Source organism: Mus musculus, chromosome 8 (assembly GCF_000001635.26).
Source record: "Mus musculus strain C57BL/6J chromosome 8, GRCm38.p6 C57BL/6J".
In the NCBI taxonomy this organism is placed as follows: Eukaryota; Metazoa; Chordata; class Mammalia; order Rodentia; family Muridae; genus Mus; species Mus musculus.
In genome coordinates this window covers 88,700,868-88,716,573 of record NC_000074.6, presented here as the reverse complement: position 1 = coordinate 88,716,573, position 15,706 = coordinate 88,700,868, and the positions used below count along the sequence as shown (strand labels likewise).

At 36.7% G+C, this 15,706-nt stretch overlaps 1 protein-coding gene across 21 annotated transcripts in view; it reads right to left on the bottom strand.

Moving 5' to 3' along the window:
* Positions 1-15,706, bottom strand: part of Cyld (CYLD lysine 63 deubiquitinase) — a 55,069-nt gene that overhangs the window by 35,373 nt on the left and 3,990 nt on the right. For 8 of the 21 annotated variants that reach the window (XM_006531419.1, XM_006531420.2, NM_001128170.2 and 5 more), the window contains exons 2-4: positions 10,695-11,348; positions 9,183-9,485; positions 6,578-6,683 (exon numbers count right to left, since the gene is read on the bottom strand). In XM_006531419.1, the coding sequence (XP_006531482.1) occupies positions 6,578-6,683; positions 9,183-9,485; positions 10,695-11,198 (913 nt within the window). In that variant the 5' untranslated portion in view covers positions 11,199-11,348. Of the gene's footprint in view, positions 1-6,577; positions 6,684-9,182; positions 9,486-10,694; positions 11,349-14,135; positions 14,270-15,706 lie in introns of all 21 variants that reach the window. The other 13 variants (XM_006531416.4, NM_001128171.2, XM_030243807.1 and 10 more) reach the window with 2 other exon arrangements.

Here is a 15,706-nt window from a genome sequence, read left to right as displayed (position 1 = left end):
ACTAAGAAAAACTTCCAAATACAGAACTAAGTAAAATTTGTTGGACTTAATCCCAAAAAACGAACCTTGTGAAGAGGATGAGAAGACAAGACTAGGAGAAAATACTTGTAAATCATATTCAACAAAGGACTGGTGTCTAGAATACATTTTTTTAATTATATAAATCAACAATAAAAAAGCAAATAATTCAATTAGAGCCTGGCCAAAACAAATAAAAATGTATTTTACTGAAGAATATAAGTATAGGACATAAAAACATGAAAAGATGTTCAGTATCCTGAGCTATTAAGGAAACAAAACTGCAATGAACTATCACCATACATTTCTCAGAACAGCTAACACGAAAAGCAGCCATGTTGAGGGGGATGTAGAAAGTCTTGATCATTTACATAATTCCAATGGTCATGTGACACCATACAGAAGTCACTCTATAAGACAGTGTAGCAGTGTTTTTACAAAAGCTTATTGTAAAGAATAGTGGTCCTCTGTGTGGGTAGATGAGGTCCTCCCAGTGCTAAGGGTGTGAGCTACTTCCCTTTGAGTTGCTGGTCAAGAATGTTCTTGGAAGTCCCTAAAACAGCAAAAACAATTGTTGCTGTTAGTTGCCTACCAGATCTAGATGGTGAGCTGAAGATATCATATGCTGTGCTCAGGCTGGGACCTTCCTCTGTGCTATCTATCCCTTATAGTGCAGAAAATGTAATGCAGGCTGCTAGGGGGAACTATCAAGTCATAGTCAGCTATTTGCCCTGTGTACAACAACAATGACCGGCCAGATGCGCTCACTAGTACAAGAGTGGCCTTCTAAATAACTTATGTTTATGCCCACAGGGTGTCTGTCATTTTGGTCAGAGAAGCTTCCTACTGCAGTGGTCAAAATGCTGAGAAGAAACAGTTGTTCAATGTCCAACTGCAATTGTTACAACTATATCATCCTTTCCAAGGCTCAGGAAACACTGCATTCAAGGGTGGAAGGTCTATAAGAGATGGAAGAAGCAGAGAAGCATGTGGAGTGCTAGCTTCCAGGTTGCTGCACTCTTGAACTTACAGCAGCTATAATACCATAAACAAGATGTACATGTGATTGGGCTTGTCATGGAAAGGGAAGGGACTCATGGGGTCCCTCCCTCCCTAAGGATTTATACATTGTTAATGGTTTATAGGAAAGGGCAAGAGTTTTTTTTTAACCAGTCAGGTAAATTATACATGCTTCTATAGCAACCCTAATGAAACTCATTAAGTCTAACACACATACATACATACACACACACACACACACACACACACACACACACACACACACACACACACACACAGAGGCATTAAAGTGGAACTAATGGGGAAAAGAACGATTAGTGGAGCTGAGAGGGGTCAAGAAGGTAACTGGGTAATCATGGTTGAAATAAATGATGCACATGTATGAAAATATTATAATGTATTATTATAATATTACTATGTATAATTAATACTAATAAAAACATTTTTAAAACTTACTATGGAAATAACATGATCTAAAACTACACAAAGAAAATATACATTTTCTACATATTTCTACATATATTCTGCCAGAAAAATTAAGATTTTTCAAATCTCATACAATGCTCATTAAAGCATTGCTCATTATGATCCCAACTTAAATGTACTTCAATGGGCACTCGTTAAATGAACAGTACACCAAAAACAAGGACTATGTTAGCAATTAAAAGGAAAAGAAAACTTATACAGCATGGTTACATTTTCAGAGAATTATGGTGGATAAAAAGTCAATCAGAAATCCCCCAAACCATGTCCTATACAAATTCACTAACATAGAACTTTTCTGAAATGGCAACTTAAAGAAACAAAGAACAGACTGCTGTTTGCAGATGTTCCCTCTCCCAGCAGCTACCAAGTGCTTCAGTGTTTCAGCTAGTGGTGGGATTTCAGACCTACTATCCCCTCCTTCCATGCTGGGATTTTGTCTGGCTTGAGGCTGCATGGGTCTTGTTCATGTTGACACAATTCATGTGAGATTATATATACAACTGCCCTGCTGTATCCAGAAAATTCTGTTTTCTTGAAGTCAACCTCTACTGCTGGTTCTTAAAACCTTCCTGCCCTCTCCTCTGTAAAGTTCCCTGAGTCTTGGTGGGGGAGGTACAGGATGTATGTTCCCACTTAAGGCTGAGTGCTCCATTGTCTCTTGTTCTTTGTACCCTGACCAGTTGAGGGTCTCTGTCAGTGGTCATCTAGTGCACTAAGAAGCTTCCCAGATGAGAGGTGAAATGGAGTGTTCTATGGTTACACATGCATTGTAGCTCAACAAAACTGTTAGCTTTTTAAAGGACATGAACTATGAAGACATGCAACACCACACACACACACACACACACACACACACACACACACACACAAGGATGAAAAAGAAATCATGAGCTTGGGATCAGCCTCAGAAGAAAAGGTTCCCACTAAACAACTTCCTTTTTAAATTTCTGTGACTATGCATAAACTGTGCAGTCTGAGTTGTTTAATTATATTAAACTCTTAACCTCCACAACTAAAAGACGGAGACAGAGCTCAACAAGCAGAAATGTATTACTTTAGGAGTGTCACAAAAAGATGTCATCACCACTTCACAAACCTGGATGTGGTATCATATCAGATGTGTTAATTAATGCTTTGGGCCATCAGAAACAGCAGGGCAAAGAGGGACATTTTTATAGCAGGCTGAAGCAAAGGTATTGAGACACCAACAGTAAGAAACAGTTCACTGGGAAGAATTCTTTCCAAATCTCACCATCTATTCAGCTGCTGAAAAGGAATCTTTCCTACGTGCTGGAAATGTTAATTCTGTCCCACAAATAGAGGTAATTGAGCAAGAAAATAAATAAATAAACTAAGGAACTAAAGAGAGACTCTTCATGCTTTTTACCCCTCAAGAAAACAGTGTTAATGATACAAAAGATATAGATGAAGGCTTATTCAAATTAAATTAATTTTCATCTAAACAACTTTACCTTTTAAAAGTCTATTTGCAAGCTTTATTTTGTTGGCAAATAAGTATAATTTATGTGTATAAAAGCAGTATCATTCTTAATTATCTTCTATTCAAGATTTATGAATATCAATAGTTTTGAAAGAGAAAAAGCATTCTTTTCCTTTCTCATGACTGCTCTAAACCAGCAATGATGTTAATAACAAGCAAGGATCTTCAAGATCCCTGTCATGGGACTCTTACATCATGAAACGTACGTGGTTTTCTCTTGTTGTTGATGGTTTTGCTACTTTAATTCTATATTAGTATTTAAATAAAATATAATTTAAATGTTTTTAATATAAGTACTATAAAAAAGGAAAAATAAATTTTACTTGTAAGGATAAACCCCAATTCCTACATAGAGAAAATAAAAATGTTTTTTTTTCTACTCTCCTTTCCATTTCTTATGTGCAACTGCAGAATCTAAGACAATTTACATTTCAAGCAAATTTAGAGGTGAAATGTATACATGTATGTTATTCACATACAAATCATATAATATATATGTTTAAATAAAGAAATGCAGCTGAAGCGTTGGGGGAGGGTGGAACATTTCAAATCTTTTTCTTCTACAGGAGAATGAAAATAACACAGCCACGTCTGCATATGTGAGCTTTATGCTCAGGGATCTTCTTCCTTCTTTAATGGTAATACCAACATAATTGTTTCCCCAATCCCACAACTTTATATAACATATTTCATTCAGCTATAAAATACAAAACTCAAAAGCAATGCAATTAAGATAGCTAAAAATGACAGTTACATTCACTCAAAAAATGTCATGGGTTTTAAGGTTTCAAAAACACCATTGGATGGCCCCCCTAGGGGGAAAATTCCTTAAAAAAGAAAATGCCCAAAACATATCTTTTTGCTAACTGAAGTGAAATTTCACTAGAGGATATGACTGTACAAAAGAAGTAATACCTAGAATTTGTTCCCCTGTAAAAATTCACAAATAATGAAAGAAAAAATGACAAGGACTTCTCAGCTATCAAGCAAGTTAGCATTATAAAATCAGCATAGCTCTCCAAATGTATTTAGACAGGGCCTCTCAATTCAGCTCTACTAAAATTGGAGGCCCAATTATTTCTTCTGTGTCTGCTTAAATGTCTCATGGAGAGATCTACAGGAATACATGAAAGTGACAGGCCACACTCCATATCTCCTACCCCTTGTTTTATCATTCTCTAGCCTGGTACCATCTAACTGATCATAGATATACTCACAGATTGTCTATCTCCATTCATTAAAATGAAAACTTGGAATAAGAATTATTTTTAAAATTTGTTTAATATGTGTATATGCCTGAGTGCATGCATGTGTGTGCATTCCTGCATATATGTGTTCAGAGGTCAGAGGACAATCTGCAGAAGTCGCTCTCTACATTTACGATGTGAGTTCCAGGAATTAGGTTGGCTTGAAGGCAAGTGCCCTGACCCACTGAGCCATCTTACTGACCCTAATAATTACGTCTCTTCAGTACTGGGACTTGAACTTACAGATTTACTCATGTTAGGCAAGTGTTCTATCAGAGCTACACTCCAGCCCCAATAATTCTTACCTGCTTTGCCTCCTACAATATTCATATCTAACAAAGCCTATGTAAGGGCTTGCTACTATCTGAATGGTATTTTATATTGCTGTTTTTAAAACAATAAGCACTCACTATAACATTAAAAAGTATTTCAACTCACAAACTTCCTAAACTATACTGTCTATAAAACAAGCATGACAAAGTAAATACCACTAAATAAAATATGAACACACATACATGCTTTCCCCTAAATATACACCATTTGTTTCCAAAAGGTTGAGCAAGGAATTGGGAATGGGGGACCCAAGAGGAGTTAGATGGGGGGTGTTATAATCAAAATATATTATATATATGAAATTTCTCAAAGAATTAATAACAAATATATCTCGAAAGAAATCAAAAGTAAAGTATGACAGATTTTTTTAATAGCAAAATTGAAATAAAGCTGTTACACGAATTTCACACCTCTTGCTACAAAACTAAAAGCTATGTGGGAAATATGTTCAAACTGTAAAATAAGTATTTATGCCTTGACACCAACAGGGAGTCAGGAAGGACAGAGTGCAGCCCAGGAGCCTTCATTTCCCATTTCTCTGAAACAAGAAATTCGGGACTGAAAATAAGCTATAGAAAAAAACTCAAAAACATTTTATGTTAACATTACCAATAATGGAAAAACACTGGGCAGAAAAAAAATAGTTTGCTGCTCACTTATGATTCTTGCTACAGTAAAACTATCTTTTATAGAACCAGAGACAAAATACATCTCCATAGAAACAATATCCCCTAGCATGTAACACTAAGAAATATGTCTTTTTATGCATTTCTTCATAATGCAAGAACACTCTGAGCATAAGGGGTTTGCTGGAAGACTGAAGAGCGCTCATGACAGACAGGGATGGACAGAAACTTGGGCTCTGCCACTTACATCACTTCATCACAGACAATCCAAGTCTGATTTGAGCCACAGTTTTGCTTTGTTACTTTTGCTGTTTGTTCTGTTTTACATTTTAAATCAGCAAAAAATTTATCAAGACCTATTTTATAAATTGGTTTAGAACATAAAGAAAGCATATAAACCATCTAGTTCCAGGCCTAGCACATTCCTGCTATTCATAGTTACAAAACATTCACTATTGTCCCCATCTCTGAATGCCTGCCTCTCTTGGCTCTACTGAACTAGCCTACCACTGGGAATTCTAACAGCCGGGGCTGGTGTTGCTACCACTGCCAATTATCTCATAGCAGCCAAGGGAGACACTTACTTGAAACAAAATTAAAGATTCTGAAGCTTTGCAGAGGTTTTTGGTGGTGGTGGTGGTGGTGGTGGTGGTGGTGGTGGTGGTGGTGGCTTTCTCATTTGGTGTTAACTTCACAGGCTGTGCTTTATCTCAGAGGTAAAGACTTTGACTGCGTTTCCACCTGTACCACACGTGTAAGACTCTGGGTTCCATCCCCAGAAATAAATGTTAACTGCCTTTACCCACTGAGATATCTTGTTCGTCCTGATTATTACTTCTATAATGATATATATAATAATAATATATAATAAAATTATGTAATGTTTCTGACCACTGTCATGGAGCATGATCCATCATAATGCCATCTTAAAACAAAAAGAACTTCAGCCATCATTTAACAAGAATCCTGAATCTACTGTGGAGTGTAGATGAGGTAACCAATTTCTCTTTACAGGATCCTACTTTCAACTCTTGCTCCAACAGGCAGCAGTTTTTGTATTTTTGAACCTTCCAATTATAAGAAAGGGGTTTTTTTTCTCTATTAGAATGCCTAGGAGACAACAATGTAACAGATAATTTATAAACTTCACTCAGTACTTTTAGAAATACTACTTTTAGAAATAACCTTTATTGCTTTTGTTTGAGGTAAATAAAGGATATTCTATTTATTGACAATTCTGCCTTATAAAACCCAATTTCAAAAGACCTATCTTAAAGAATATATTTCCATTCTCATAACAAAACACACGTTAGAAACTGTCTTCTGAATACATAAAGGAGACATACCTGGGATGATGTCATTGATGTGCAGGAGAATTGTACTTTCAACACTTGCAAAACTACAGAGCTGTACTCCATCAAACCTTCCATCCCAGTTGCCAATAGGGTTATCCTAGAAATGACATACAAAGGAAGCCTTTAAGCCCTCCTCAATTAAATGTAAATATGAACATCTCCATTTCTTACAGAAGAATCTTCTAAATTATTTTACATTGAGAACCTTTAACTACTTTGCCCAAAAGAAAGGTTATATTAGAAATAGCTGCTAAAGTAACTAGGTTTTATAATAACAACAACAATAATAATGTTATAGAAAACACACAGAAAAATAGTTTAAAGTATTTTTCATACTTTAATCTGTATTAATAACACCACCTGAGGTTTAAAGTGACATTGTTTGCATATGAAAATTCACTAGGAATGCATTATTTAACTCAGAAACCTACCCTTAAAAGTTAATCACACATTTATATCCTTGGACACTTTGCTCATCTGAATTACTGTATGACTTTCTATAGCAGAATGGTAAGTTACTCCAGAATTCTTTACATGGATGAGTGCTCTGCTACATATACACCTAAATGCTAGAAAAGGGCACTAGATCCTTTATAGGTGGCTGGAAGCCACCACATAGATGCTCTGGAACTCAGGACCCCTGCAAGTGCAGCCAGTGCTCCTAACCGCTGAGCCATCTCTCCAGCCCTCAGAATTCTTTTGTCATTTGTAGGTATACAAGACTTTCCCCAAAATGGAGATTTTTCTAAGTTATATTCTACTGTGACACCAGCCACGTGGGTTGTTGAAGAGGTACGGACAGATGAGCCAGTGAAACAACTGCTCTGAGCAGAAGTGCATGTGTAAAGTGTCCCTGGAAACAAAAAGGCATGAGAAAAGTTGCAGTTGAAGAACTTCTCAATAAGCCTAATGACAGTGTTTGGAAGTGACTCTTGCATAAGTCAAATGGTGATGGACAAAACATGGGTGGACCTGGCAGGCAAGCCTTAAGACAGCCTGCGTGAGCTAAACAAGATGATCCCCTAGGCTACCATCGAGGGAGGAGAGGATCCAAACAGCTCCTGTCACAATGAAAACCTGGGCCAAAGAATCTATATGGAGACTGAGTCCAAAGATTATTGGCCTGCTTTCTGCAACCTTCTCTCTGCCCAGCCCACAATTTCTCCTCTGAAACACTAAACTCACATTTAAAGAATACTGGTTTTAATTATTAGCAATTCTGAGAAACCCACAGGTCTCACTCTGGCTCTAATCTCACATAGTAAGAGTCTAGCAAGTTTTTATTTTATACCTAACTGGTGAGCATCCAACACAATTTCTAAGTACAAAGTAACAAGAACATGCTAGAAACATTTGTGCCCTACCATTTCTTTTTTGTTTGTTTGTTTGTTTGTTTTTGTTTTTGCTTTTTCGAGACAGGGTTTCTCTGTGTAGCCCTGGCTGTCCTGGAACTCACTTTGTAGACCAGGCTGGCCTCGAACTCAGAAATCCACCTGCCTCTGCCTCCCGAGTGCTGGGATTAAAGGTGTGTGCCACCATGCCTGACTTTCATTTCTTTACAGTATTTCTGAATAAATAAAAATGATTACTAAAACTAGTCCACTGTATGAGCCCACTGTTCATAACCTCTCCTAATACATCCTGGAGTTGATATTATAAAGAAATCTCTATCCATAATGAACTTTTGCCCATATTTTCAATCTATAATAAAAACGTTCTCAACCTCTTTCTTCTCACTCTCTTAGTGCCACAAGTTAATTCAGTATGTGGCTGGAATGTATCCATTATTAACAAGTATGACTATTCAGTAATAAAAATGAGTGACTCGAACAGAAAAGGTGAGTGTATGACCTCACTGAGGTGCCTGCAGACTGGTACTAAGAGTGTAGCTAACAGGCATGGACAACCTGGCCAGAATGTATTTAATAAGAACAGAGTTCCCCGTGAGATGATAGAAAAGTCCAGCAGACAGACCATGGAAAAGGCATAATGAGAACATACCAAATGCCACTGAACTGTTCTCTAACTATACTTAAGTTGGACACATTCTTCTATTAGCCATATCTGACCACAATAAGAAAACAGTTTTAAACAGTACAAATCATATGGGAATACTCCATCTACTCAAATGCAGTGCAGTTTTTTCCCTAGGTACTTTTTATTAATGACTTTTTACTTTCATTATTATCAGAAAGATCAATAAAACTTTATTAAATATATACAAAGCATGTACAAAAAATCTTTTTAAATTAAAGGAAAATACAGTGTCATACATTTGGGCTTGGTCAGGAAACTGTCAGTTCCTTTTATTAGTTTGCTTTGGTTTGATTTTTGTTTTTGTCTACTGGTCAATTATAATAAGGAAAATTTAAAGACTGAGGACATTCTCCCAATTTATTAAAACTGGAAAAGGATGTAGCACATGCATTCTGTGTCTGCTCATATGTCCTATTTCAATGTTCCTGGACCAAAGATAAACTGAACTGTCTTCTTTAAAGTGCTGTACCTTAATTCATTTTAAATATTCAATTTAAACCTAAATTGGCAATGAAACTAATACATATATTCACAATAATACAATCCAAAATTTTCTTACCATGTCCACACCAACAAAATATCCTAGACTCTCTTTTCCTGGTAAAACATCACAGAATATTACTGTTCCAGATTCTGTACTTTCTCCAACCTTCAAAGAAACTCTGGAGTTTATTTCCAAAGGGGGAGGTTCAACCTGCATTGTATCTCCTGGGCCTGCAAAATCACTTTCCAATCCATTGTCATCATCTTCTATAAGTTCTAGTTTGTCCAATGCAACAAACACGCCACAGTCCTCATCACACTGGAAAAGCTGCTTCCCTTGATATACCCCATCCGTGAAACCTTGACCACGACCTTCTTCCTAAAGAGATATAGAAAAATATATAGAAAGATTATCCATTAAAGTGGTTACAGGATAATTACTTTGGGAAAACTCTAAATTATACACATAATAAGAAATACCATGACTAACAGTTGCAGTTGGGTTTAGGACATTTAACAAATAAAGCTGTATCTGACAGTGAAATTACCTCATCGTTTCAAATCATAATTCTTTTGTGAAAGAGTTAGACTGAAATTTACAGTAGACTTCTACCATAATTTTTGTCGTTCTACCTTAAGCAAAAAGCAGCATTTGCTCCATTTACTGAAAAAGAGCTGTGTGCCATCCACTGTATGAGTGTGCCCTAGACACACCCCAAGTCATGTGCTATAAGCACTTCACAGAGGGGAGACAGATTCAAAGAGCTGGGTATAGGCTGGTTACGTAGCATGGCAACCCTGCTAGTATAAGCCATACCTGGCTGTCAAAACCTAACTATCTCACTGCTGAAAAACCAATCAAGAAGCAAATAAAACCTTCTACTCACAAGAATGTCAGAGTGTGGCACTGATGAGAACCAATACTCAGTTTGGAAATACTCAAAAAAAATTTTTGGTATGTTTCCAACAGAAATAAATTCCAAGGCAGTTTATAAAAGTCAGGAAGAAGTATAATAAAACTGAAATTGCTACAATATATTTCAAAACTCTTGCCTTAAAACTGTTATACTTAATAGCATACACAAGGAACTGAGAACCCTGTAAATGACAGACATCACAAGATATTTCACAATTTTTGAAGTATTTAATTAGAATTGGCAGAGTTAACTTTTTGGTTGTGAGCCTAGTCTTTAACGGCTGAGCCATCTCTCCAGCCCCAGAGTTAACTTTTAATATAAGGTAATTTAAAACTTCTTAGATATGGAAATCCAGAATAATGACTTATATATTCCTATCATAAGAGACAATTTTTAAGTTAAAATTAGTATTTTAAGTTAAAATTAAAAATTCAAGCACTGACTTTATATCCTCTCAGTTTATTATTAAATAAACCTTGGGGCTGAGATATAGATCAGTGGTAGAGGGTCCTGGGGTCTATCCTGAGAAGTACACCAAAAACAAACAAAAACCATTGATCCTAAGGATCATGAGTATAAAAAATATACTGCATACAAAAGGGGGAAATATGTATGTGCTCACACAACACACACACACTCACAAAAACACTAAAATGTCTTTTCAAACTTACCAATAATTCTACTCCAAAGAAAATCCCCGACACCGTCCTCTCCGCTAATAAAGGTCCTCTGAAGCGTACAACTCCTGGAAATTTCTCTTCCCCAGATCGCAGCTGTACTTTCACAGGACTGCCCACGTCTACCTGGAGGCCTTTACTTAGTCGGAGTCTGTTTCTAAATAGGCTGAGCCTCTCCTCACAGTTGGTAATTGCCAACAGTAACTCTGTGAATTTTTCATTTATTTCTACAACATCCTTTTCATCAACAAACAGAACTGCATGCGGTTGCTCCAAGATTTTTAATCCAATCTGATTTTTCTTGCCTTTTGTGGAAGGAACTCTTGAATGCCCCACAGAACGGTCTTGGATGTACTGTCCTATACTCCCTTTGGGTACTTTCAGCAGCTTCTGAGTTTGTTTGTCTGTTACACTGCATTCTTGAAGAAGCAGATAAAAAATCCGTTCTTCCCAGTAGGGTGAAGTAACTTTCTCTTGGCTCCACAGGCCTGAACTCATTGTGACAGTAACTTTCAGAACATTGACTGGCAAAAAGGAGCCACTAGTAAATCTGTCATAAAATCCAAAAAAATGAACTCGCTGTAAGTCCCAAAGCAAGATTTTAGCAACCTGGCATCCATGTTGTAAAAAGACAGCAATTCAAAGTGCCTGGCAAACAAGCAAAGCAAACTTTAGACTCCATTCAATACAACCTTAAATTAAAGCTTAAGATTTTTTAAATCACATTTATACACATACACACACACACACACACACACACACACATATACATATCTCAAAGAGCTAAAAGCATGTGACTGTGTCTACTATAACTGGATTTTAAGAAAGCCAGTAGCAAAGCATTTGCAGACATTAACAATAATGACTATTTCAAAATTATAAAATCACAATCTCTGAGATTTTTTTTTCCTTTCAGTTTTTTGTTTGGTTGGTTGCTTTGGTCTTAGTTTTTTAAGACTGGGTTTTTCTGTATAGCCCTTACTGTCCTAGAACTTGCTCTGTAAACCAGGCTAGCCTTGAACACAGAGATCCACCTGCCTCTGCCTCCTGAGTAATGAGATTAAAAGTGTGGGCCACTACTGCCCAGTTGAGATGTTTTTAAACTATAAAGTAGCATTTCTGTCTTACTTGAACGCATAAGACATAGTGTTTTGAGAAAACATGCATAATCTTATTAATTAAAAAGGCTATTATTTCTAAGCATGTAACTTAAGTAGAAAGTTACATATTATAGTACTGAACATCTTTTATCAATAAAAATATGACAATATTACATTCGGAAGCTTCATCTACAATTCATTTATGTTTTATCTGACTCAATTTTATTTTTATACATTTTATTTACATGTGTATATTCTGTATCTGTGTGATTATATGCCACGTGTGTATAGGTATTCCAGGAAGCCATAAGAAAGGATGGTTGGATCCTCTGGAGCTGAATTGATAGGTAGTTGTGAGCTACCTACCATGAGTACTGAATTCAGGTACTCTGGAAGAGCAGTATATACTCTTAATTGCTAACCCATCTCTTTAGGCCTCCTCACTTTCATTACCATAATCTTGTATATTTTGTGCTTAGACAGGGAGATGTTAACTATATTAATTATAACTACTATTTAACTTCTTACAATTAATAAACATGAATATTATAACCTAAGTATATAAATAATATTTGAAAATGGTTTATAGCCTCGAAATTTGGACTATGTAATAATGACATATGACTATAGGATAATAATACTGAATTAGAGATTTTTATATCAATAAATTGTGGAGTTTGTGTCACAGTTTTAACTATGTATTAAAAAAGAATATACAAGTGATTACTTTCCAGCTTCAATTTTTCATTTAAAACTGTTACAAAAATAATTACACAATTCTGTAGCCTCATTTTAAAGCCTACTCTAATTGATGACTTTAAACTATATAATTTCAAATGCTGTATATGACAGGTCTATAGCCAACATCATGCTAAAGAAAAACCTAAAGCAATTCTCCTAAAATCAGGAACAAGGCAAAGTTATCCTTTGTTTGGCAAAGTATCCTACACATGAATACCACAGTGCACATGAAAGGTACAAGGTCAACATGTAGGAACTGGTTCTCTCCATCTACCATGTCAGCTCTAAGGGATCGAGCTCAGGTCGTCAGGCTTGACAGCAAATACCTTTACCTACTAAGCCATCCTGACAGTCTAAAATCCACTATTTTGTAAGCCAATTTAAAAATATAAAGTTGAAAGAAAATTAGAGTTAGAAGGAAGATTCCTGCTTAGCTAGACTGCTGATCCCAGAAGCCATGGTTGTTAAAACAAAATTCCCAGTGGCAGGTATGGGATACCCTCCTTGTCAGGCAGGCAGGTCCTAAAGGCCCCCAAGACAATACAGATTGTTGCCAATCCTCTTGGTTGCCATCAGAACTAGATGGTGAGATTCTATTGCTGAAGACAACATACTCCTTAGCTGTAAGATATAGAGAAACCAAGCTAGAGCTGAGACAGATACTTCCCCCCTGCTAACTAGCTTTCAGTGTTGAAAGATGCTATGTACACTGGGGAGAGTAGGACATCAGCCGTCTTACCCAGCTGTGAACCCCAGAACTACAACAGTAACCCAGCAAGCAAGTTAACCCAACATGCCTACTAGTAGCAAGACTGTGATGGGATCAACCAGCCACACTCTATTGGATTTGAGGCCTGCTCTGGCTAGAAGGAATCAATGCCAGGTATTATAAACAAGTTCAGAAACTCACGGCTTAGGGTTTAACTTAATACTGTTGTTTACCTAAATTGGCATGGTGTCCAACTGCCTTCTAAACATCTCTGGTTATAGCCACATTATCAGTCTTAATCAGAGAGGCCTTTTTTTTCCCCACAATGAACAGCAGTGTCCAAGGTTCTGAGAAAAGGGGAACAGCTTGAGTGCTCGGCTCTAAGCAGAACACTTATACTACTCCCTCTAAGGTTCAGGCAATGTTGCAGAATGGGGTGGAGTCTCGGGTGGAGAATATAAAACCTGGAAGATAGGGAAAATAAGAGCAAAACACTATCTTCTGGCCATAACACAGCCACTGCAATCATGAACTCACAGCAGCTGTGATTGCTTATTGGGCCCATGTAAGACTGGACATGTCAATAACTAGTCATGGATTAGGTAGGGGCTCGTGGGTACATCCTTGCTAAACTATTGGCTACTAGGTGATCCTGGGGAAGAGAAAATCATCGTCTTTAGATATGTATCCACCACTGAGACCAACTAGGCTCAACAGGTGGCCTTCATTAAGCTTAATGGGTCATAAAAGAAAAAAGACATGAATGTGGTAAGGGGACCTGTAGGGAGGGAGTATGATGGAGTGGAAGGAAAATAAGGTGAGGCAAGAGTAACCAAAACATATTACATACATATTTGAACCCTGTGAAGTACAATACTAACTCACCAGGAGCCACTAGTGGCAGGGCTGCAATGGGATCAAGCAACCATGCTCTATCGGATTTGAGGCCTGCTCTGCTAAAAGGAATCCATGCCAGATATTATAAGCCAGTTCAGAATCCATGACATAGGAGCTCACTGCTAGAGAACAAATTTTTAAAAACACAATTATATCCTTTCAAATTAAGGGCTTCATTATTAATTATCTTTCTGAAAAGAATAGTTCCATGTATCTCTGTCACAAGAATGTGGTTGTTTTATCCTTCTTTGAGACAGAGGTATCCATCTCCATCCCTGTGGCTAAAGGTAGTAATTAATAAAGCTATCATATGTATCCATTTAATTCTTGCAATTTAAATCAAATACTCTTAGAACTAAAGCAGAAATGGTATTATTTGACTCAATAATAAAGCAACATTGCTATGTTCCACACACAAGAGTAACATATCTCTTAGAAGTATCCCATCATTTTCACAAGTCTGTCCTTTTGCAAGCCCAAATGAGAGACTCTGGTCACCCAAGACAGGATAAGGCAGGCACTCCTCCAAACCACTGCCACCTGAAGCACCTGCACACTTGGTGAGGCTGGAGGCAGCAGCGGCAGCAGGAGCGGCTCCTCTTCCTGCTTCCTTTTGTAATGTGCTCTTTAATTCCACTTGAGGGCACTGTCTACTTCAACAGAAAAGGAATCAATTTATATCTGCTACTTACATAACACACCTGTAGATACCTCAATCTTAGCCCCATGTAAACAAAATCCCTCAAGAGGACACCCAAGAAGCTACACAACCCCTTAATATGTCTCTATGCCTCTGAGGAACCAAGATAAAGTGTTTGGCTTTTTTACTAAAATGCTATTATGTCAGCATTAAGGAAATTACCTTTTTCTTGATCACTTAGGTATCATTAGGAATATAAATTATTATTAGTGAGTCTCAATATAAAAAGCTGTTTATTACTTTGTCATAAAGCTTTTCATCCTGTTCTCTGGCTCTCTTGCCTGTTTTATAGAAATCACAGTATATACTTAAATGTCTCTCTTGAAATCAGCCATTTTCTGTGGTTTCCTGCAGTCAGCCTGTGACTGTTTTTGTGATGTTCTTGCTTTCCAATTTACTGCTTCTAAACAGTTCTAAGAAGTGAGGTGATGAGCTATGTTTGTGTGTCTGAAAAAGGCAAAGCAACACAAATAAAGAGGAATAGACAAATTCTAGAGAGGTACTGAACACAAAGGTACACAAGGCCTTATTACAAAGAGGTTTTAAGACTGCTCCCAGGTTCAGGTAGTCAAAAAGCAGCAAGTTATTGTTTGGGGTCTCTTTAAAATGCATTTCAAAATTTTTGACCAAAAACATTTCATAGCTATTTTATTTTTAAAATAATTCTTTTTATTTCTAAAATTTCTAAAACTGGGTATCTTTAGATGGTAAATTGGTACCTGCCTATTCTATTAACTCTCTCTAACTTAACAACTAATGCCACAATTTGAAGTTTAAAAAAATTAGTGTTAATGAAACATTATCAAAACAAAATAATTGTATATGTTTCAGGACATTATATTTAAATGAATTTGATCTC